Raw genomic sequence first — 23,206 nt, 5'->3', positions numbered from 1 at the left:
ACTGTACTCCGAACGTCGAAGGGCAGCGTCTACTTAGACACGCCTCACGCGGCAGCCTCCGGGGCTGACGGTCGCCGGTGTACTCTCCGCAGAGCCATCGGTGGCCTGGCTGCCGCTTGTGCTGGAGCCCGTGTTGCTCGCGCTGGCGTCTTCGTTTCTGCCGGCGGGGCAGCTGGGACCCAGAGCGAGGTTGGCGATCTCCGTCTTCAGCGTGCGATCCTCGTGGAACAGTCCAAAGTACCCTTCGACGGAGGCGTTGCTGGTACCAATCTTCCACTCCTCGTCGAAGCCCTCGAAGTAGTAGAACGGGAGACTCCTCGCCTTCGCCATCTGATAGAAGTTGAAGAAGTAGCGAGCCGCGTTCTCTGGGGAAGCCTCTGACGCCTTGGGGCTCGAGCCGCCTGATGCCCAGCCAGTCTCGCCAATCTCCACTCTCTTGCCGAGCGCTGCCGCCTGCTGATACAGCGGCGTCATCCTCCTGTCAAAGTACTCAACGGCGTCTTCTACGGCGATTTTCTCCCAGAAAGGAAAACCATTCGCTTGAACGAAATCAACAGCGTTGGTGAGCTCCGGGTGTGCAAGATACACATCTCCGATTTCGGCAATGGTTGCGGGCACTGATGAAAGACTATACGCCGCGAGCAGGGACTTCACGCGCTGCAAATACTCGATGTTCTTCTCGGCGGTGATATCCTTCCGATAGACTGCCTCACTGCCGACGTGAATGTCAACAATGCTCCCGCCAGTGAAAATACCTGGGCTCTGCTGGATTAAGGTCTGGAGCCTGTTGAACTCTGCCTCGAAGACAGTTTCATCCCCGCTGACCCAGAGGCCCAACGAGACACTCAGGCCGGCGTTGATGGCAACAGGCACAACTGATGAGACTTGGTCACAGTCGCCAAGACCGTACAAGCGGATGGACCCCGAAACTTGAGCTAAAGTCGAGATGTCTGCCTGGATGTTCGCTGAACTCTTGCATCGCTGATCCTCGGCGGCCCAGTCTGGGCCGTTGCGAGGGTTATAGTTGATGCCGTGGATACAAAACTGCGCCGCTGATTGCTTGGTCAACAGGGCGGAGGTGAACGCTACGATGGCACCCAGTAACTTGAAAGATAGCATCGCTGGAGCTAGGCTGGAGAATCACTGGTTGAAGTGGTGACGAGGTCGGCGAATGAAAAGTGAACTACTACTATTCACGGCCACCCAGTACGGGAAGGCAGCGCAGTAGCAGTCGCATCTCACTGTTGGCGGGTACGTGCTCCAGCACAAGCCCAGTAGGAAGCGAAACGGAAGCACCGCTGTGTGGCGTTGAACGCCTCGTGGGATGCAGTTGACTGCATCGCATGACAATGCTTTTGGTGACGGAGATACTGAGTGGTTATCGCAGTGTGGCTAGGAGAACCCTCCCAACAATGTGAAGGTGCCTTTATCTAAGAGCATGTGCGTGGGAGCCTCGGCCTTCAGACGAAGAACAAGGTTTAGGAGCGTGAGGTATAGCTTAGCTTAGGGGTTCGTCCTTAGGCTGCATCAGCTCAAATTGCGACGGCGTTGAAGGCTGCGGCCTCAAAGTCTCACGTTGAAGTTGTCCCTATCCGTTCGGGGTTGAAACCCCCGTATCGATCATCGAGGGCCATTGTGGTCCACGTGGTCCACCGGAATTTCACCAACGCCTGAAGCTGGCTCAGACATCCACCAGGCAGCGACCGAGACTGCGTCGACATAGGAATACCTAATACATGTGCTTTTGTGACGATGATCACAAATCCGCCCAATGCCAATGTCTTACTGCCTATTCACGCTGCCACAGTTGTGTTGCCATCGCAGAACCAGTACGCGAATGATCGTTCCATGGTAAAGCCCTGGTTTCTCCGTCTGGGTCTGGGTCTCGGAATAAACGAAATTGCAATTCCCCAACGCTGTCCCCAGATTGCTGGAGCTGGGGATTGTGTTGCTGCTACACATACCCTGTCAAAATCGTTTTCTAGCCTCGAGGGAGGACGCCTCACAATTGGAAATTTCCACTATATCGGCATGCAAGCAAGAGTCATGGAGATGCTGTAGTTGCCCGCGCCGGATGCGGCGCTCCGCCTGCTGGCCTCCCCACCCCCTGCGCAGCCCGCCACTGTGAGTACCTCTGGCGACGGAGGAGATTCTGCCCGCGAAGAAGCTCCGGCTGAGACGAAGCGCGCTCCTCCCGGGTCCCCCGAGTACGTGCCACAAGCGCTGCGGCGTCGTTGCCTTTGTCTTCCGTGGCATCCACACGATTGTCTGCCTCTCCGAATTGATGCCTATCTTGCCTCAACCTTGCTATTGTGGGACGTCCTCTCCGAACTGGGCCGTGGGTGGAGAATTTGAAGTATTCCTCCACGCTTAATTTCAACGGCGCGTTTGCGGTATTCTACGCTCTCTCGAGCATGTTTGTATTCTTCCTCTGTTCATAGGTGAAGAGTTTTTCTGTTATGGGAAAATTCAACAATCGATGAGGACTTGGGCACGTCCTCGAGCAATAAACAATTGAACGTCGGTGAAGGCGTAAGTCTCGAAGTTGAATATTGGCGAATTATGCTGCTAGGACACACATACCGTACTGCGTCCGCGCATCGCTCCCTTCATAATACGTGACTTCATCATCAAGTTCGTTAGTCTTGGCAAGCTGTACCCACGTTACACTTCAGGTGCTGTTTATCTGCCGAAATCTGCATTAAAATTGTTTGCAGAATCATCAGTGATCTCCCCACCAACTATATCTGCATTAATGACATTTCCACTGCCTCCGCTCTCAGTTTTACTGCCACCATCTTCTGGTTCGCTGTCCTCGTCCGTGTCTGTGGCACTCTCCTCTGTAATAGTTGTGCGCTGCACTGGGCCTGCAGAACGCCCTCCACCGCGATTCCGAGGAGGCGATGCTGCGGTAACCTGAGGGTGGTTTCGTTGTGAGTTGATAGCGTTGGCAAAAGCTTCGAGGCGGTCTTTTACAAGTGCCTGATCAATGGCTTCGCAGAATTGGCCCATCAACGCGTCATGTTTGTAGAAGTGATTGATCAACAGCTTCTGTAGGCTACGGACAACCTCCCCCACCGTAAGCGATTTAGGTGGGTATCGCAAGACACTCACGCGTAGAATTATTTCCATGAAATCTGTGAGATATAACTTCTTGTGCCCCATGGTGGTCATTTCATCCAATACCACCAGCTTACACGCCAGGAACGGATCCTTAACATCACGCACACGGAACGAATCGGAAAATATTTGATACTTCTCTCTGTAGTAATCAGAAGACGACAAAATTCAAGGGGCATCGATTGAGTCAGTTTACAGTTAAGTACATCAGAACCGCAAAAAGAAGATTCTTACAATAGCGCAAGCAACTCAACGAGATGCATGCCTTTCTTCTCACCGGGCTTGCAGTACTTGCCCATTTGAGCATCGTATAGCTCTTGTAGCTGCGATATCACGATGTAAGTAGTTGCTCCATTAGGTGTGTGACCAATACAAAACGCAACGAAAAAATGCAGACATACCAAGGTTATGTGCTCCGTGAAGACGTCACTGACCTCTTCTGTATACAGGAAGCGAGACCGGAACTCGTTTGCGTCCTCTGGGGTCACAGGAAGCACATTTTCTTGCATTAATTTGTCAACAGCTTTGGCAGGCGTATCACACACATTAGCTGCATAGAGAAAATCGAGAATACATTTGAAGAGTTAGTCGTGCAATCGAACACAGGAGGAGTGGGTACAAGCACAACCCGTACTTCGGAAGTACTTGTTTATAGCGATGCGGATAACGCACTCCAGAAACTCAAAACGTGTGAGACTGCGGTCTGGGTTGTCCTTTTCCTTTGCTTCCTGCGTGAGCTCGAGATTGGCCGCCACGAATACATTCTCCAGATCTGGCAGCGAGCAGTATTCAGACTGCTCGTCCAGGATTCGAGCTTCTGAAAGGAACTCAGTGTAACCCGACCATGGAACGCAAGTTATATCATTTTGTAGCTGCATTGCAGCGGCTGGCATGAGCGATCCCAGAGGCGCCAAATTCATCAGGACATTGTGACCACAATAACGCCGGTAGGCATTGCACACCGTACGATACCAACGTGTAACGCTGAGCTCCACCTCGCGCCGCCGAATAGGATCTTTCACAAACCGATCAATCTTGCACTGTCGCCAGTCTGCTGCACACGCCTTCGCAATAAATCCATCCGTATCGACAAAGTTACGACACTCCGACTCGCGCTTACGTCGGGCAAATACGCTCTTGTTAATATCCCATTTACCACGTCTCTCACTGCTCTTGCCCGAGCTGCGCGGTACTAGTGTGTTGCATGGGTCTCGCCCCCCACGTTGGGTGAGACGAATCACGTTCAAGCGTTCAAGATTGCCAAACACATCGCCTTGCATTGCCGCTGCCGTCTCCGCTTCCTCGTTGTCGCCTAAGCTGGAACTGCTTGCAGATCTGCCTGGTACTTGACGGCGTTGCCGATGCACGGGGCGGCTAGGTCGCGAGCTTACGTAGTGAAAGCTGAGGTTAGATGTGCTTGCAGGTTCGGCGTTGGTATCAACAACCGTGAAGAAATAGTTCGTGGCTCCAGGTGGAATTACTCTCAGCGCACTGAACGACACGCCCTCAGCATCACTTTCCCGTCGCTCCATGGCCACACCTCGCCAATCATCAACTGACAGATGCAGCCGAATCTCCATCGACGGAGTAATCTCAAACCTGTCCGTGGTGCCGGCAAAAGGACCCTGAGCAGCTGCGGGGGTCCATGTGAAGCGATGTTCAGCCCACAGTCCGCAATACCAGCATGATGCATCCACAACCGGAACGAGATGCGATGGAAATACGCCTGAACCTGCGTCACTGTGCACTTCCTCAAATACTGAAATAGAGTATAGTTTGTGTTGATCACGCAGCCTCCTTGATCCACCACCTTCTTCATCGTGAGACTGGACTTTGGGAATAAGGAATCCTCGCGAGTCCATAACCGCGCAATTTCCGCTCATGTGCAGCCCGATCAGTGTCTGGTTGCTTTCAAGCTGCTTTGCTAATAGAGTGCAGTCTTCGAAATCTAGTCGGTTACTTGACAAGTCCAGATGAGCTAGCACCTTATTGTTTGCAAGTGAATCAGCTAGAGTTGTCACCACGGCTCGAGGCTTCAGGACTCCTCCAGAGTTTCCGTTTGTCCCGCTACTACCAGAAGCCGAACTAGGTCCCGACGAGCCGAGGGCATTCCACGATAAGTCACATACGCGTAGCGATGCATGAAACTTGAGTGCTTCAACGATTTTCAGTGCCCCAACACCACGTAGTTGATTCCAGGCCAGATACAGCTCTTCGATGCGGGCATTTTCCTCGAGAAACCGCGCAATGGCGAGCATTCCCGGAGTGCTGAAGCGATTCTCGGATAGATGCAGACGAACCACAGTTTGGTTGGAAGTGAGTGAGTCGCAAAGCTGCTGCACCTCGCGATCGCGCAAGCCTGTGTGCGACAGGTTTAGCGACGTAAGCGTTCGAGAGCGCCGCATCAGTTCAGACAGAGCTCGTGAAGATGCCGCAGCTAACGCGTTGTGCGATAGATTGAGCTGCTGGAGACCCGATGTACCCTGTCCACTTGCCGCTTGCGCCGCGGCCGAGATAAGCCTGGCAGCTACTATATCTCCAATCCGGTTGTGCGAAAGGTTGAGACTCTCGACGCCGGGCAGCAGCGAAAACCCCTCTCCAAAGGCCCCAGCGTAGGCGTTGCCCATTCGATAACTGCTGAGATTCACTTCCTGCGGCGTGCTCCCACTGGCGTATGATGCCGTCTTGTCTACAACGCGGCGTCGCACGATACCCAGGGGCTCTGGGCACAGGCGAAGGCTGCGCACCGCTGCGAGGTACGTCCTGCGAGCAGACCTGGGCCGACTGCTGATCTCGTTGCTGGCTCGCGAGGCATTGGCTGCAGACGCGGTGGGCGTCGGGGGGACGATCCTGTTGTTGTGAACGGTCTCTTGTCGGTGGAAGATGCCCCAGAACTGCTGCATGGCCTCCGCCCCCATGTAGGTGGCCGGCACTGGCGGCTCCGAGGACGCGCCGCCTTCCGTGTAGTCGCTCGAGGGCTCCAGCGACTCCAGGGGCGACGGTGGCCGCAGCATCTCAGTCTGTCGCCTGGAGCGATGCCGCGCGGGCACGAGCGCCGTGAGGAACGTCTTGGACTCGGCTGGGCTGGAGCTGCGCGAGGCGGAGGGCGGCGGCGGTCTCGGCTTGAGCTTGGCGGGCTGGCGGGGCGTCTCGGCCGCCGCCGGCCGAGTCTCCTCTTCCTTCAGGGCCGCTCGAGCAGCAGCGCGCACGGCGGTGGGCGTCGCGGCCGGCTCCTCCTCCACGCTGGACCGCCGCGCGCGCGACGCCGGGCGCGGTATGCCGTGCCTCGACACGTCGTCCTTCATGGGGCTGCGGCGTGGGCGGGGCTGGATTGGCCCTGGCAGGAATAGGCTCGGCCGTTACCTGCCATGTTGGTGCTTTTGGTATTATTGCTGCACCAGCAGCAGATGGCTACATTTGTGTGAGCGCGTGTGTGCCAGCCAAGTCAGTCGCCACTTGACAGGCATGAGCGCGAACGAGGCGCCCGAGCGCCTGCGCCGAGCGGAGACGGTGCTGCGCCACCGCACGAGCCGCCTCGTGCTGGTGCTGGAGCAGTGCATGGACTCGCACAACCACCAGGCCGTGCTGCGCACCGCCGAGGCGCTGGGCGTGCAGCACGTGTGGCTCATCGCCGCCAACGACCGGCAGCTCAAGACGCACGCGGACTCCAAGAAGGCCAAGAAGAGCAGCGGTAAGAAGATCACCAAGAACTGCGCCGTGTGGCTCACGGTGCGCGAGTTCCCCAGCATCGCCGCCTGCCTCGACGCGCTCCGCGAGAGCGACATGACCATCTGGGCCACGGACCTGTCGCCGCAGGCCGAGCCGCTCGCAGCCGGCAGCAGGCCCAGCGAGCTGCCCGCGCGCCTCGCCGTCGTGGTCGGGCGCGAGACGGATGGCGTGAGCCCGGAGATGCTGCTCGCGGCCCACCGACGAGTGTACCTGCCGCTCTTTGGCTTCACCGAGAGCCTCAACCTGTCGGTGGCCACGGCGCTGGTGCTGCAGCGACTGCTGGATTGGTTCCCGGAGGTGCGCGGGGATCTGGACGAGCAGGAGAAGCAGAGCATTCGGGAGAGGTGGTACCCTCAGCTGGTGGGCAACCCGACGCAGGCAGCACAGGCCGAACCGTGGACCTCGGGCCGAGTCCCTATTCGCCCTCTTGACGACTTGCGGCGCGAGAAGCACGAGGCTTGGGTCCCTAAGAGCGTTCGGCGGCGAGAACAGGACATGCCCGAGGTGAGGGAGCGATTGGGAAAGAGGAAACAGCCTGAAGCAGACTTGCCATCGGGCAAAGCCCGGACAGACACGACCAAGAAGCTGCCGGATGCGCATGCGGAAGGGTAGCGCTAAAATGGATTTTAGCAAGGATACCTGAATCATAGAGTATGCATCAACTTACTGCTGAGCTAGGAGCCCAACATGGATCACGCAGAGACCACCATGCGCAGCAACTGTTGCGTTTTCTCCTCGTTCTTCGCGATGACAGCTTTCAGAGAGTTGATCTTATGCAACTGCTCCTTGACTTGCTCCTCCACTTCGCGAAGCTGCGCCTGCAGAGGCTGCAGCGCTTCTTCGGTTCGTTTCTGCTCGTCAGCCAGTGCATCACGCTTGCGTGCGTATTCCTTGCGCCAGAACTCAAGCTCTTTGGACATTGCATCCAAGTCCTCGTGAACGAATTCAACGCTCTTGCCCACCGGATTGGCCGCTTGGCAAAGTCGCTGAATGTCTGCACGCAGCGCATTCATTTCAGTAAGAGACGACGCGGCTGCTGCACTTGAACTCTTCATGCGCTCCGGCTTGAAAGATTTCTTGCGACGACCAAGCCGGATACCAGTCTCAGCCTCGTTAGCGGCACCGGCGGCAGTATCTTCGCCTTCCTTGGCGCGTCGTGCAGCTTCTTCGGCGTTTTGATCTTTTAGAATGTCGCGCACCAAGCGTCCGTGCGCACCAGCATCACCAGGCAAAAGCGTCGAGTGAGGCTGATTCGATGCTTCATCTCCTGCAGCTCCACCAGCGGCTTCGTCCTCGCTGTCAGTATCGTTGTTGTCTCCATCCTTCATGATACCCGCAACAGGAGCGGCCTTAGCATCAGGCACCATCAGTCGCACCACCTCGGTAACGTTCTCTTTAAGCTTCGGTGGACGTCGTCTCGCAGTCGTAGGTCGTGATGTTCGACTCGTTCCACTCGTACCCGGAGCACTTGTCCCGAATCGAACTCCACCATCATCTCCATCATCAGTCTTTGTTTCAGCTGCACCTCCACCAAAGCGCAAATTACCACCATCATTGTCGTTGTCTGTATCTCCACCAGTGCTTTTTACTGCTAAAGGCTTCATCGGTCCCGAAAAGCTACCCGGTTCAGCCTCTTTCGGTTTCTCTTTGGCCTCCGCAGCAGGTTGCGGCTCCACGCGTGGTTTATTATCAGGCGGTGTACTAGAACGAGAAGGCTGCTTGGTCTCGGGGGTACGCTCACGGCTACCAGGTTTCTTGGTATTCCCACTGGTACCACGAATGGCTGTATCGCCCGCCAGAACGCGCTTGACGGCCTCGCTGGAGTTACCTGCTTTGCAGGCAATTGCCAGCAACTGTAGGAACTTGCACGTGGCCTCAGGTTCTAGTCCTGCAACAATCTTGGCGGGTTTGGCTTCCACTTCCACGTTTAATTGACAGCCCACACACAGGATTATTTTCGTGAGGTAGTCCATCTTGGGGCCTTTCTCCTTGATCGCGCCGGAGTCGAGCTCTTCCCCTGAAAACAGCCCTTCCGCAAAACCGGTGGTACGTGTGAACTCGGATATAATATCGTGCAGGAAGCGGAATGGCGGCTTTCCCAAGAGCTTGGGGGACATCTTTGGTTTCGAGATCACTTGCTCCACGAGAGTCTTGGTGCGCTCGACGTCGCCATTGCATTCAGCGATGCTTTGTAGCAACGATTCGTCGAGATTGTTGTCCTTGCTGCTACCGCTACGGTTTACTTTGCCACTCGGAGCACGACTTGTCTCAGGTGCCGCCTGCTTCGATGACGGAGGTGGCGCTTGTGCTTCTCCTTTGCTCTCGGCACTACGTGGAGGTGCTGCAGCTGACGCCGCTAGGGCAGGTCCATCGCTGCTTCCTTTCGTTTCCGCTTTTCTTTCTGCAGCGCTCTCTCGCCGCGCCTGAATCACCATAAAGCGTTAGCAGTTCCAGCGAGCAGGCTATCAGCACACCCACCGCTCGTTTACCTTTTCCTTGGCTTCAGCCGAGCCGCTGCGATCCTTTGAGGACGGGCGCGCTGCAGCGGGTGCGGCTTCTGCGGCCGGGGCTGCAGCTGGGGCAACCTCCCCCTCCGCCGTCAGCGACGGCACCTTGGCGAGGGCGGTCTGCACCGCCTTGCCCCAGTCGAGCGACTTGTCTTTGGCGGCCTGCGCGAGGCCCTGCAGCAGCAAGTTGGTGTTCTCCGGCTCGAGGCCAGCCACGATCTTGGACGAGCGCACGTCCACGTCCTTGCCGAGGCACTGGCCCACGCACACGATCATCTTGTCCAGGAAGGCGGTCTTCTGCGGCTTGTCCTTGAGGTTGGCGGAGCCCAGCTCGAAGTCATTGTAGAGCCCCTTGGCGAAGCCCGTGCTCTGCGTCACGGCCGTGAACACGTCGTGCAGGAAGCGGAAGGGCGGCTTGGCCAGCAGCTTGTCGGCCAGCTTGGGCTTGGCGATCAGCGGCTGCAGCTGCTCCTGCGTGCGCGCGATGAGCGCCTCGAGCGAGTCCCCCATGGCTGCAGCAAGAGCGAAGTGGGCCTCGAAGCGACGCTGCGATCATGAAGGGACGCGGCTTCAGTGCCATTATTTGATAGCGCCTGTGGAGGTAGTTCCAGGCTCCAGAGCCAGCTGTGCGGCTACTGCAGCGCATTGACGCCGGGTGGTAAGGCCTAGGTGTACAAAACGCGTCTCGACGGGCGGGCGAGCGAGTGAGCGTTCGTTAGGTCGTACAACCTACATTTATTCGTAGGTAAAGGTATTTCTATCATGGGGGTATAATGGTACCATTATTATGGTACAATTCCAGTACGCGCAAAATAAGCAATTAAGGTATTAGCTAGTTTGCTTCCCTAATGATGGATTATTCAGTTCAGATATCAAGGACCTCATAGCGCGGGCGGCTGGTGCGCCGCACACCGGGTGTTGAACCGCGAGTCGATAAGCCTATTGCGATAGTGTACAGACGAAAAGTTTTGTGGCGTGTGCGAAGCGACGTGCCTACCCTCACTGATCGAGTTTCGGACTTGTGTGTTCCAAGCGTTGTGCGACGTCGGACCATGTATGACTGTTAAGAGTGCAATAGCCTTGGATTACTAGAGAGGGGATTGTACGCTCGATTACGGCACGTCAAGCGCAACGTTGCGCTTTGACAGGCCAATTAATAAGCATCACTTGCATTGTAAAATGAATACCCTTCCGTAACTAATTCTACGTATACCATAACCAGAGTCATATATTCATTTTTTACCTTGAACAACTAGTGCACCCTGTATTTACGATACGAATGGATGCATAGATTCGCCTTATTCGCGTGCTTACACTGTACGCTGGTCGTTCTGAGGAAATGCGCTAAACAAAAATAAGAGCGTAGGGGCGATGGCCGTGCTGCTGTGGCTCGCGCTGCTGTCCGCGGCCTTCGTGGTGGCGCTGGCCAGCAGCGCCAAGCTGCGCAAGAGCGCCTTCATCTGGTTCTCGTACGCGACCATCACGGGCTGGTACTACTTCCGCGTGCTGCACAAGAAGTACGCGGGCGGCAAGGAGCCCGGCAGCCCGCGCGCCGCGTCGCCGCCCTCCAGCGCCAGCGACAAGGACAGAGCGCCCTCGTCGGCTCCGCGCGCCGCCGCCGAGGGATCGCGCGACCCGGACCTCGTCTACTTCGAGCCCCGCGAGGTGATCGAGCGGCGCCAGCAGGAGCAGCTCGAGCGGCTGGAGCGCAGCGGCACGTCCGAGCGCTCGAGCCACATGAGCGACTCGGGCTCCAGCGGTGGCTCGGACGGCGCCGCAACCCCCAGCAAGCGCAAGCGCAGCTTCTTCCACAGTCGCCGCAAGGCCGCAGCCGAGGAGGCCGTGCGGCGCGTGAGCGACGCGAGCTCCGCCGACCTGCTCTCGAGCTCGGGCGTGTCCGAGCCCAACGGGCCCGTGACGCCCGGTCGCAATAGCGCCACTAGACGGACGTACACCGGTCGGAAGAAGCCCGTGTCCTGGGCGGAGTAAGCAGCAGTCAGGCAGGAGACAACCAGAGCAGCGTCGTGACGTACGAGGAACGAGGCACTCGCAAGGAAGTTGGCGCCCGCGTGTATGTGAACCAGGAAATGAAATTGCATGGACCCACCATAACCTTAGAACACCTCCAGCGGTTGGTTTCAAAGACGGTTTATCTTAACGTAGCGCGGCTGAGACTCGGCCGATGCAAATTGTGGACTTCTAGAACGTGAAGGAAGTGTTGTCCTGGTCGTGGCGATCCTGGCGTTTGCGCAGCCTCTCGAAACGAGCAGTAAGCTCGTCAAAATCTGGGATTCCTCCGCTGTTTGCAGCGGGAGCTAGAGAAGAAGCAGCAGGCGGAGGAAGTTCTACGCTGTGCGGAGCTGGAGCAGGTTGCGCTGGCCCTGTAGGAGCGTCGTCGTACTGGGACACCGGTTGCGATGACCTTGTGGAGTAGTAGTGGGTTGGCTGGTTCGTGTAGGTGTCCACTGTCCGTCGCGATAACGAAGCCTGCAGCGGTGCGGGTGCAGCAGCGGTAGTGGTTGGAGTGCCGGATGGGACGTTAGGCAGGTAGGAGGGGATGTTGCCGGGCGGGGGGGTCTACAGTGCAGCACAAGTTAGAGTCATCTAACCCCCACTACCCAATAGCTATGCACACACGCGTACCGATGCGTAGAGGGCGGCGAAATCGGGCCCAGACACAGCTGCACTCGCGACGGTAGCACCCGTCGGTGCCGGGATTGGCGCCAGTGGGTCCGTCACCTCAGCCTCGTCGGGCTCCCAGTCGACCTTGAACTCTTTGGCGATCTCCTTCATGTAGTTCACCACCAAAAACGCGCTAGGTGGCTGCACACTGAGCTTCTGGATCACGCGCTCGTTCACGCAGCCGTCCACGTTGCGGATGGCGGCGGCCTCGAAGTCCTGCCCGTACTTCTTGGTGAGCTGTTTCTTGACCTCGGCCAGCTCCGGGATCTCCGTGCGACTCGCCGCCCAGATGAGCGTGCACACGGCCTCGCGCATGTCGTACGGACAGTCCGCCTCCGTCTTGATGAGGTTCTGCGCACGCGGCAACGCAACAAGTCAGAGCAGCGGAAGGTGAAGGCGCGGCGCAGACGCAGACGCACCGCTCGCTCGGCCAGGAGCTCGCACAGCAGCTCCAGGATCTCGTAGCCTTCCATTGTGAAGTCGTCGCGGATGATCCCTTCCACCTAGGCAGCACCAGTAGCAAAGGGTTCAGCGCCTCCTTCACACGGACAGTGGCGACGCGCGCAGGACGCACCCGGATGCGCGCCTTCTCCTCCTTGCCGTCCGCCAGCAGCCGCGCCACCTCCCGCCGCTGTGCCAACGCTGCGTTCGCCTTCTTGTTCTTCACGATGCCGATGCGGTGCACCGCCATCTTCAGGTTGGGCTTTAACTTATTTACATTGAACCCGAACATGCTGGTTTCCTCTACGCGCGCCGCCGCCGTTCAGCTAGGTAGACTGCGCTTCCTGTAGTGAAGGTGCCAAGCTTGATTCTGCGCTACACCTACAATATGAATGCACCTGATTGGGCGAGGCTAGAAAAGGGCAACCCACATTAGTCCAGGCCTGGACAAGCTTCGAGTCGCACGCATCTACTAGTTGGAAGATGCGAGGGTCGAGGCCTCGATCAAGAAGTAAGAGCACTTCCAGCGGTGAGGGCCTTAGAGATTCCGAATTTCTGACGTGGTGGAGTGCAGTGGTGCAAATGCTGCCACCAAACACATAAAGGTTTGTCACTCACACGCTTGCATCGCCACTCGACTCACTCACTTACTCACTTACTTACTCACTCCGCATGTACAGGCGGACAGTCACCCTCATTTTGCAATCTAGTCCCTCAAGATGCAAATCATGCGGTCTTTCCAGCACACTTATGCCCGGGACTCTATGCTCCGCAAAATGAGACGAGTTCCGCGTTCAGACGCGGGGTAAACCGCGAGCCTCGAAAGTCTTGCCCTTATACTAAACACAAGTCAATTCGAGCTCGTACAGACACTTTTGAGTCGTTAAACCAGGTTGAACCTGTGCGCCACACCAGCCACACCACAGCGCACACAAGCGCACTTCAAGATCCGCAGCGTCATTCGCCAACTCGACCCGCAGCGCCCAAGTTGCCACCGCCCGCCCGCCGCCATGAGCTTCGTACCCGTCGCCCCCGACTGCGACTTCCCCATCCAGAACCTGCCGTACGGCGTCTTCTCCACCAAGACCAGCGACAAGAAGCGCGTGGGCGTCGCCATCGGCGACTTCGTGCTCGACCTGTCGGTGGTGGAGACGGAGGGCCACTTCGAGGGCTTCGACGCCGCCTGCTTCCACGACGTGCGTCGGCTGCCGCGCCGCTGCTCGGTCCCCGCTGCCAGCTAACTGACGTGTGATTGTGTGCTGCAGTCGTCGCTCAACAGGTTCATGGCGCAAGGACCCAAGGCCTGGGCCACGGCTCGCGCGACCGTCCAGCGCCTGCTGTCCGCCGACGTGCCGACGCTGCGCGACAACGAGGCGCTGCGGCAGCGCGCGCTGGTCCCCATGCAGAGCGTGCGCATGCACCTGCCGGCCAAGGTCGGCGACTACACGGACTTCTACTCGTCGCGCGAGCACGCCACCAACGTCGGCCGCATGTTCCGCGGAGAGGCCAACGCGCTGCAGCCAAACTGGTGCGTTGTTGCTCCCTGCTGAAGGTTCCACTGTTGCTCGCGTGGTCCATCGATGTCGCTGTTCTCATGCTGGGTTGTCGGGTTAAATGCAGGCTCCACTTGCCCGTCGGTTACCACGGACGCTCGTCGTCGCTTGTACCGTCGGGCACCAATGTGCGGCGCCCGAAAGGCCAGCTGCAGGCCGACAAGACCGACCCGTTGAAGGGGTCCGTTCACGAGCCGTGCCGCGTGCTGGACTACGAGCTTGAAATGGTACGACGGATCGGTAATACAGCGTTTTCTTGCGTCTTTCTGGTGCTAACGGCGACCCCCACCCCTCTCCTAGGCATTCTTCGTAGGCCCTCCGAGCAACCTTGGCGAGCCGATTCCCATGAGCAAGGCGGAAAATCACATATTTGGTGTGGTATTGATGAACGACTGGAGCGGTAAGTGGCTTTCCGCCCATAATGTCTGGTACTGATCCCCTACTGACGATGATGATACGGAAACAGCTCGCGATATTCAAAAGTGGGAGTACGTCCCGCTCGGACCGTTTGGAGCCAAGAACTTCGCGACCACTATCTCGCCGTGGGTCGTCCCGCTTGCAGCGCTTGAGCCGTTCCGGTGCGAGCCGAGCTTTGGCCCGGTCCAGAAGGACCCTACGCCATTGCCGTACATCACGGACCCGAACTACGCCCGCGGAACGTACGACATCAAGCTGAACGTGTCGATCAAGCCGGAGGGATCAGAGAAGGCCTACACCGTGACCAAGAGCAACTTCCGCAACATGTACTGGAACATGAAGCAGCAGCTTGTGCACCACACAGTCACGGGATGCAACATGCAGCCTGGAGACCTCTTGGGTAGCGGTACTATCAGCGGGTGCACGGACGACAGTTTGGGCTCGATGCTGGAGCTCAGCTGGCAGGGCTCACGCGAGGTTGCCCTCGGAGACAGCGGTCTCGCGCGCAAGTTCCTGCAGGACGGCGACACTGTTGCGGTCACGGGTTTCTGCCAAGGAGACGGCTACAGGATAGGCTTTGGACCGTGCGAAGGCAAGATTTTGCCTGCGCACCTGTGAGCTGTTAGTGGGCAAGGCGCGTTTTCCTCCGCCCGCTTTTGCTCTCGAGCAGTGCTCTGAACTTGCTGCAGGCAATTGTTCATGCGTAGCAAAATATGTCTTCCACCAAATATACGCACTGCAGCTGCTTTACTAAATCGTCGCCTCTGCAGTTTTGAGCAGGTCCTTGAGTGGCACTTTCGTCGAGAACTCGGCGCACAAAGGAATTGAGGGAAACGTAAGTTCGTCGTCGTGCACCATCGAAGGTAACTTCTGCTCGCGTGCAATGGTTTGCTCCGCATCGCTGTTGCCACCTTGCTCGGTTGTCACAACCCCGATATCGGGTTCATCCATACCGTCGAACTTATCCTCCAGTAGGGAGAAATCCACACCTCGTACGTGCAGCTTGGACTCTAGGACCTCTTTCCATTCGTCCACTACGACACCAGCATTCAGCATCGCAGCACCACTACGGTCATTATGCGGGACGATGCGACTTTTTGTTCCGACAGCATCCTGTGTTTCCAGTGATAAAGCGGCAGCAGACGGCGACATCCCCCACCGACCACGTAGGTAGTCCAGCTTCTGTTGCTCCTCGTTAGAGTAAATAGAGGTGAGGCTCTTCCTTGATGCTTGCAGGGCCAGATGGGTGGAGCGACTTGCTACAGACACTGCCGAGAAGGAGTGCAACACTTGCATCAACATAGACAGCGATGGGAAGTTGTCGCTCAGGTAGCGGAAATAATCATCCACAACAGGAAACTCCGCCACGAATTCACTTGTGAATACGCGTTGTGACGTGTGCAGGTACGCAGTCACCTCCCCACGCAATAAACTCGGCTTGCGCCCGAAGAAACATCTAAAGTATGACACACTGAGATCACTCAAAGTGCTCAACTTGGTGATATCGGTGCTGTTGAGCTCACGTAGCCGTAGACACGGGTTCAATGCATGTGCCAACACAAAGAGGGGTTGCTCCATCTGCTCCCATACTACTTCCAACGCGAGCTGCACTGTGGTGAACCCTTCGGCAGCGGTGAACAATGCCCCCAATTGCACCAACGTGTCCGACAGGCTTAATCCAGACCGGCAGCTGGCGAAAACGTTCGTAAAGGCATGAAGCAGGTTATATACCCGCTCCAACAGCGAACGATTTAGCGCATTCTCCACCAGCCTTTTAGCATTCGCCGCTCCTCTTTTCGAACTCGCCTCGAATGTTTTCTCGTCGAGCAGTACCTGAATTAACGTGGCGCATGATTCCCAATCACGGAATGGGCTAGTATGGACGCCGACATCTATCTCCGATAAACGGTCCATCACACACGACCGAATTGATTCCAATTGCCACACCTCAATAAGCGAAGATACGAGTGCAAACATCTCTGCAGTGGCCAGCAATTTCAACAGAGGAAACTGCAGCAAGTCCCTCATGTCGGGTAGATACACAACTTGAGGCCAGTTAGTAGGTGCTCGAAGAATTCCTGCGGCGCGTTGAGTGAGTGTGTTGTACGGAAACACCACCGCCCCGAGAGCCACCTTTGTTCTGTCGACGCATAGTCGAATATGGTTGTCCAGCCATCGAGCAACCCCGAGCCCATGGTTATGGACCAGTCCAGCTTCTACAGCTGCTTCCGGGTTTTGTGCTCGGACAAATGAAAGCGACACGATGGCCTTCCCGTCAGTGACGACTCCATCAATAGCGGGGGCTTGAATAATCCCGTCTAGCTGGCTGGTGGACAGGTTGCAGTGCAACATGACTGGCCACGACCCCACCGACGCAATAGATAAGTTGTCCACGACGGCAGCATCAGAAAACGCAGATGCGCCTAACTCAAGTGGAATCGGTACTTGCAACTTTGTGAGTTCGCTAAGAAGTGTTGCGTCGTGAATTTCATCCAGAACGCGAGTGCGGAAATCCATTGCGGTCGGAATGAGCTCGGTCGCGACTTGTGACGCGGGGGCCAGTGCACGGAATAGCTGTTTGGCACTGGCACTGTCCACCCACTCAAAAGGTAGGTGGTGCTCGATGACGAGCCGCACCAGCGCAAGGTGCACTGAGGTGCTGTTGGGCAAACTCGATGGTGGCATTGTGCTGACCGTCTCCAGTCTCGCACGCTTCGGCTCCGGCGGTGACACACCTACATCCAGCGCTGTGGTGACCGCAGTTGTACCGACAATATTTGAGCTGAGCCCCGCGCCGCAAACCTTCGCCAGTGTCGCTGGGTCCTTGGGCAGATAGAGACACTTGGCCAAGTGAGTCTGCATGTTGCTTTTGCGGCCCATAACGACGGCTGGCTCCATGCCCGCCTTCATGCTCTCGGGGGCGTTCTCGTACGCTTGCTGGCAGAAGTTGCAGCGAGCGTAATAGTACGCGCTGTCCTTCTTGCGCTCGAGCCGCGTGAAGAAGTGCCACTCGTCCAGCGCCAGCCGCGAGGAGCCGTTATTGGTGGTGGCCACGACAGCAGAAGCCACCGCCGTCGCAGCAGCAGCAGCACCCTCCGACGATAGGTCCGTCGCCCCGGCGGCAGCGGGGGCCACCGCGAGACCAGTCGTCCCCGCTGCCAGCGCGCTGAACACGACGCTGGGCGGCAGTCCGTAACCGCGCGGGAGCAGTCTGCGCTCCATGGGCGGCAGGTCTCCCTTGAAGTGCGGACAGAGCGAGAGGTGCTTGCGCATCTTCTCGCGCCGCCCCACCAGCTTCTCCGGCACGAGCAGCGGCTTCTGGTCCTCGCCCGCCTCGTCGTGCGCGCGCTGGCAGTGCTTGCACACGGCGTAGAAGAAGTTGGACTTGCCGATGTAGCCCTCGTCCTGCAGGCGCGTGAAGTGCTCCCACTCCTCCATCATGCAGTGCTTGCCGCGCCCGCCGCGCGGGCCGCTGCTCTCGCCGTCGGCGCGGCGCTTGCGCCTCTCGCCCGTCGTCGCGCTGGCTTGGGCGGGGCCCGCCGCGCCGCCCTCCGCCTCCGTCTCCGCCTTGGCGGCCGCAGCCGCCTCCTGCAGCGCGCTCTGCTCCATCTGGTACTGCGTCCCGTACATGGGGCAGACCTTGAGGTGCGCGCGCATGGCCGAGCGGCGCCCCGTGAGCTTGGCCGGCGCGTTAAATAGCTGCTTCTGCTCGAAGCCGGCCACGCAGTGCCGGCACAGCACGTACCAGTACGACGAGTTGGGCACGCGGCCCTCCTCCGGCAGCTTCTGGAAATGGCTCCACTCCTCCATCGTGCAGCCCCTGCCCATGGCTGCTGCTGGCCGGCGATGGTTTTGTGTAACGTTACAAAACGAGAGGTTGCATGCCATTTGAACCAGCGTTCCAAACAGCGTTTAAAACGCTGGGCGAAAGTACTGGGATTGGAATTAACATCGATTTAGCCCCTAAAGTTTAGCTGGCGCTGGGCTCGCTCAATGCCCGTGCGTGTGAGGGGAGGGCTCATCACAAACGAACTGGTCGACTCGCTCTTTAAAAACTATTGAGGAGGAACGGGCATCCCGAGCTGGGAAGAGTTTGTAATGAATGGTCAAAATATCAGCCGGAATCCCAACAAACAGATTTACGACTTGTTGTTGCTTGAGTGAGGTTGACATATTCCGCGAGAGTAGCTTCAGCCACCATCGTAGCCTGACTCGATATCCCTTGACTGCTTGCTGGGGAGGGCTCGCCGTCCAGTTCATCGTTATTCCTGAAGGTTAGAACGCGCCCAGGATTGCAAAAGCTAAGCATTGAGGCGACTGCGTTAGACGCTACCAAACCATGGACCCTAGTATCGCTAGCCGTACCGATTGGATAGATCAGCCTCATCCCAGAGTTCATTGCTGCAGACATGACAACAGGATGACCGCAGATGCAACACGGCACCGTTCCCGTCACAGCAATCGGCCTTGGAGCACCTCACCGGACCGCTTGTGATCTTCAGGGAGGAAACACAAAATGAGCGGGAGAATACGACAGAGCAGCTCGGCAACCACCCGTTTGCCACTTATTGCGCGCGTCCTTTGAAGATATTGACCTTGATATGGACGCGTTGGCTCACGCGGACCGTACGATGAACCAAAATTGTCCGGGTTATTCGTCAGATACTTTTATTCTACACCCAAATCGTTGCACTTTCGAAGGCTGAGTCGCACATTTTGATCGAGAGAAAATGCCAATCCATGAATCTTGATTTCAAGTCACCTATGTTGTAAAGTTTCGTGCTACCAAGAAGCAGTCAAGGTTTAGTTCAGCCCACTCGTTCTTACTTGATCATGATATGCTTTCTCTTATTTACATTTTTTTTTTTCGCGGATAATGCACTCTTTATCGAGTTTCTCTATCCTCCGTACCTGCGGCTACGGCGGTATTATTTTGTTGTTGTTTTAGTGGAACATAATAAAATATCCATTTACAGAGCTACAGCTATAGTTACCTGACACGTCCAGACTGAAACTCATGTTACACACCTTAGCTGACATCGTTGGACATCGTTATTCCCAAGTTCACCAAATAAAATATCCACAGCCTCAACGATAAAAGTGTCGCTTCCTGTGGCCGCCGAATGTGAGCGTCGTACCACATGTTCTCTGTTGGAGTAATGGACCTCACAGAGGAATTAGGACAGAGGAGGGCAGTATGCCATTAACATGTACGAGTGTAGAAGGTTGAGCGTAGAGAAGATGGTAGAAAAGAAGATCTGTGTCGGAAGCTTTGCATGAAGCATTGCCACCATAGCTCCAAACCCCCCAATAGCTCCGGAAACTACACTTCTCTAATGGCACCTAATCTCCACTTGACTAGGGCTAACCATCCACAGTTTGTCCTTCACTCCTCGAGCTTGGCTTTCAAGTTGCCCAGCATTCTCCTTCCGCAACGGAAGCGAAATAGGTTGCTACTGAATCCAGGCAAGCTGGGCAGCATGGCAACGGCGCCTCCGAATAAGTATTCCCCATCTGTGTATAGAATTTGACCTAGTAGATCACTAATTTTCTGGTGAATTGCTCCTTTCGGGACGAAAACGTCGTCAGGACCTGATCGAATGGAAAGGTCTCGCCTATCGACTCTTGGTATTAGTCAACCACAGTATCTTTTACTATCTTCATCCATTTGAGCAAAAACTGTTGCTGGGTTTCGCGTCGCTCCCGAAGCAACCCGCTTTGGGAGTGACGCGAAATCGATTTTTGAATGTATGGAATCCCCCCCCTCCAATACCCCTGAAATGCCGTAAGCGAATTTGTTACTCCAGTGCGTCGAAAGTGGCTACCATCTTACCCGCATATTAAGTGTCCGTGCTCTAAGCGAATGCAACGGAGTACAGGGGCTCTATTCGTTTATAGCTATGTACCATATATACATCGAACAAATTGCTGGAGTCTGAAGAAGTAGAGCTTTCACCCCCTTCTGGTAGCCTGCTCGAGCTACAAGCCTCTCGCTGATGCTGTTGCTTGCCCCACACACTGCTCATGGTGGAGCTAATAGTAGAGTGGTCCGCAAAAGCAAAGCACAACGTAAGCTCGACAACGTTAGGACAGCTACAAGCGATTGAGGCGATCGTTCATACGTGACCATGCCTTCGCGCTGACAACCTCTTTGCCCCTCAATTGCCTACGTGGTGACCTTGATTAAATTTTGAGGCTCACTACTTGAGTCAATATGGCAAAGAGGTGGTTTTCACATTCGGAACCCTTTTTCACAAAGGGAAGTCCGAGTCGAGCGATGAGTGCTGTGACCTGTGCCATCACAGCAAAGCGTTCCAAGGACTCGGGCTACTACTAACACAACCAAGACAGATGCATGCAGCCCTCTCCGCCACCGCCGGCGCTCGAAGTCGGCTCCGATTGGCACCGTGCACGTCGAGTAGTAGTAGTCGATAGCCATCAAGGATCGGATCGCTCACTTCAACATGGGAGGCACGTTTGTTTCGGGACTGTATGGTCATACAAATTCCTAGATAATGCCAGACAGCTGGCGACAGTGGCACTCCATAGAGTGCGGCCTGCGTTCGCGCATCGTTCGGCGCCAAGTTGCCTTTTTTGTCGGGGCTGTCGGCATGGCAGGCTCGGCAGGCCCTCGACCTCATCCTCTCGCTGCGCTCGACACGCTCGCTCGGACTCCATCGCAGCGCTGGAGTGATGCATGCCACCGCGCTCGACCAGCCTAGCCAAGGTGGCTGTGCTCCGCGCACTGACTGTTGCTGGCGGGAAAGTGCCCGGTCGCGGCGTCTCGACACGGCGCCGGGAATCGATTGTGGGGACCCGGGGCTGCAAACGCAGCAGCAACAACAGGTGGTTGGGTGCGGGCACCGACGCGGGCCCAGAACAGGTACCCCCAGCGAGCGCTCAGCGTGTCGGGGGATAATATGGTCAGCGAGCGAGCGCCGCCACTCGCACCAGGACCGTCCTGCGACCGCAGCGAGTGCGCTCTGCCGACAATCGACAAGCCCGGCGCGCTGGCCACCCGATTGCAGAACGGCGCGAGCTGATTTCCAGCTCAACGCTGATTCATCCGATCGGCTGGAAATGTTTTAACGCTTTTTGCTTGGCTGCACGGTTGGCAGGGATTAGTATTAATAGTAGCCATAAAGGGTGGTAATATTACCGGTACCCAGGACTCTACGAGGCGGTCATACGCATACTAGTAATACTTTTAAAAAAGGTACTAACAACAATACTAATACCATTATTACCCCACTACTACTCACGGCTGCTCATCCGTCGCGATCTCGTCCCTGTCGTGCCTGAGGGGTAGCTGTTTCTTTGCGCGTCTGATATCCGTGACTCACGGATATCTCTTCGAACCCTCACAGCGTGAGGGTTCGAAGAGACCCCGTCACAATCCCCCCCGTAGAGAACACTGGGTCCTGAAACGCCGATGACGATATCTTGCCGAGGTGAATGCGTGTTAGCAGAGAAATAGAGGGGATTCGATTCTCACCTTCATCGTGGAACCACTTCAGTACGTCTCCTCAGCGAGGTCTGGTGAAGGTACGAAGTCGGAGTCCAGACACTGCTAGAGGGCGCGGTTAATCGTGAAGGGGGATCGAGATTTTTGGCAGAGGATGCTGCTGCTGGGGCGGCAGCTTCAGCGTCTGGATAGACCACCTGAACACAATTCAGACAGCAAAATGTACGAGTCGTAGTGTGAGCACGAAAACCCAGTAATAACACATAAGAATATACGCACCGTACCTCTCGTTGAATGCTGAATTTGAATCTTCAAACACACCACATATTATGTGGTGTACGCGCTTGGAACATACACTGTACGGCAGGGCTGGAAAAACAATTATTGCAATCATCAATACATTGTGCTTGTAAGTGGAAATATTGGTTGTGCTGCGGTGGCGAGATAGGAGATTGATTGCAATATTCATACCATTCAAAATCAAAATACAGTAAAATACACGGAATAGGTTGTTGCAGAATTGCTAGTTGATTGCCACACTTCCACGTCCCTCTCGCGCAACCCTCCAACTTCAGGAGCCACGCCTCACGGTCGCAGACATACGGGACCTGTTTGATATGCTGATAGTCGAGCATGGAAGCCTCAAGGAGCAGCTCGGAGCAAATGCAAAAGTAGTTGAATCGACGATGTTCGAGCATGTGCTCGTCAAGCTGCAGAACAAAAAGGCCCTTACAAGGGTGGAGGCACCATTCGCAACTCGCCTTATAAGAACCCAGGACTCGCTATCACGACTGGCCGAGCCGGGGTCTTCCTAGTCAAAGAAGCCGACCAACCCGACCATATCGAAGCCGCAGCGTGATCTCAAGCACGAGAGAGAGAGGGAGTAGAGTAGAGGCGACAGCCATCAGGCTCACATCGACACGGCATGGATCTCTCCGACGTCTGTTGTCGTTGAACAATGCTTTTCCCAGGTGAAAGCCACCACGGGCTACCTGCGCCGAAGTCTCAAAGTCAAGACCAAATGCGCTCGCTCTTCTAATGCAGCGCCTGAATTGGGGCCTCTCCTCTCTTCACAAGCTTTCGAGAGCCATCATCGAGGCCAGGCACAATTCAGATGTGGAGTCGGACGAGAGTGACAATGAATTTGACGACTAGACTGCTGTGCAAGTCAGCCGAGGAGGGCACATCTTGCTGATGTGTATTGTACGTTGGGATTGTTCAATAGAATGCAAAAATTGAAAAAAAAAAAAATGATTGCCAAGCGCCCGGCTACCCAATACATTGTCAATCTT

General features: G+C 56.3%; 8 protein-coding genes across 9 annotated transcripts; 3 read left to right on the top strand and 5 right to left on the bottom strand.

Annotated features, from left to right (window-relative positions):
- Positions 1 to 33: 33 nt before the first annotated feature.
- On the bottom strand, positions 34 to 1,119 carry IUM83_05300 (putative Glycosyl hydrolase family 17 protein; the record flags this gene model as incomplete). The annotated part of the gene is made up of 1 exon (XM_067929431.1): positions 34 to 1,119. The coding sequence occupies one exon, from the start codon at positions 1,117 to 1,119 to the stop codon at positions 34 to 36; it is 1,086 nt and encodes a 361-aa protein (XP_067799591.1).
- A 1,279-nt stretch (positions 1,120 to 2,398) lies between these two features.
- IUM83_05299 (NLRC3 protein) lies at positions 2,399 to 6,425 on the bottom strand (the record flags this gene model as incomplete). The annotated part of the gene is made up of 7 exons (XM_067929430.1): positions 2,399 to 2,454; positions 2,584 to 2,653; positions 3,115 to 3,262; positions 3,355 to 3,443; positions 3,522 to 3,670; positions 3,755 to 3,892; positions 5,603 to 6,425. The coding sequence occupies 7 exons, from the start codon at positions 6,423 to 6,425 to the stop codon at positions 2,399 to 2,401; spliced, it is 1,473 nt and encodes a 490-aa protein (XP_067799651.1).
- Positions 6,426 to 6,585: 160 nt separating this feature from the next.
- Positions 6,586 to 7,461, top strand: IUM83_05298 (RNA methyltransferase, TrmH superfamily protein; the record flags this gene model as incomplete). Its single annotated transcript, XM_067929429.1, has 1 exon — positions 6,586 to 7,461. One exon carries the CDS (start codon positions 6,586 to 6,588, stop codon positions 7,459 to 7,461), a length of 876 nt encoding a protein of 291 aa, XP_067799650.1.
- An 80-nt stretch (positions 7,462 to 7,541) lies between these two features.
- IUM83_05297 (putative TRAF3-interacting protein) lies at positions 7,542 to 9,866 on the bottom strand (the record flags this gene model as incomplete). The annotated part of the gene is made up of 2 exons (XM_067929428.1): positions 7,542 to 9,272; positions 9,339 to 9,866. 2 exons carry the CDS (start codon positions 9,864 to 9,866, stop codon positions 7,542 to 7,544), a joined length of 2,259 nt encoding a protein of 752 aa, XP_067799660.1.
- An 861-nt stretch (positions 9,867 to 10,727) lies between these two features.
- On the top strand, positions 10,728 to 11,345 carry IUM83_05296 (WD repeat-containing protein 6; the record flags this gene model as incomplete). The annotated part of the gene is made up of 1 exon (XM_067929427.1): positions 10,728 to 11,345. The coding sequence occupies one exon, from the start codon at positions 10,728 to 10,730 to the stop codon at positions 11,343 to 11,345; it is 618 nt and encodes a 205-aa protein (XP_067799659.1).
- A 210-nt stretch (positions 11,346 to 11,555) lies between these two features.
- Positions 11,556 to 12,771, bottom strand: IUM83_05295 (Spindle pole body protein; the record flags this gene model as incomplete). The annotated part of the gene is made up of 4 exons (XM_067929426.1): positions 11,556 to 11,933; positions 12,000 to 12,389; positions 12,458 to 12,541; positions 12,613 to 12,771. 4 exons carry the CDS (start codon positions 12,769 to 12,771, stop codon positions 11,556 to 11,558), a joined length of 1,011 nt encoding a protein of 336 aa, XP_067799658.1.
- A 718-nt stretch (positions 12,772 to 13,489) lies between these two features.
- IUM83_05294 (Fumarylacetoacetase) lies at positions 13,490 to 15,067 on the top strand (the record flags this gene model as incomplete). Its single annotated transcript, XM_067929425.1, has 5 exons — positions 13,490 to 13,675; positions 13,745 to 14,007; positions 14,100 to 14,259; positions 14,333 to 14,432; positions 14,499 to 15,067. The coding sequence occupies 5 exons, from the start codon at positions 13,490 to 13,492 to the stop codon at positions 15,065 to 15,067; spliced, it is 1,278 nt and encodes a 425-aa protein (XP_067799657.1).
- Positions 15,068 to 15,199: 132 nt separating this feature from the next.
- On the bottom strand, positions 15,200 to 18,277 carry IUM83_05293 (uncharacterized protein; the record flags this gene model as incomplete). Of its 2 annotated transcripts, XM_067929423.1 has the most annotated exons (2): positions 15,200 to 15,483; positions 17,218 to 18,277. In XM_067929423.1, the coding sequence occupies 2 exons, from the start codon at positions 18,275 to 18,277 to the stop codon at positions 15,200 to 15,202; spliced, it is 1,344 nt and encodes a 447-aa protein (XP_067799655.1). The 2 variants fall into 2 exon arrangements, with proteins under 2 accessions (XP_067799655.1, XP_067799656.1); XM_067929424.1 differs by having other exon boundaries at positions 15,200 to 18,277.
- Between the last annotated feature and the right edge of the window lie 4,929 nt (positions 18,278 to 23,206).

Source organism: Phytophthora cinnamomi (genome assembly GCF_018691715.1).
Source record: "Phytophthora cinnamomi strain GKB4 chromosome Unknown Contig4, whole genome shotgun sequence".
NCBI lineage: Eukaryota > Oomycota > Peronosporomycetes > Peronosporales > Peronosporaceae > Phytophthora > Phytophthora cinnamomi.
The sequence above is the reverse complement of the archived record's forward strand: the minus strand, read 5'-3'. Positions and strand labels throughout refer to the sequence as shown.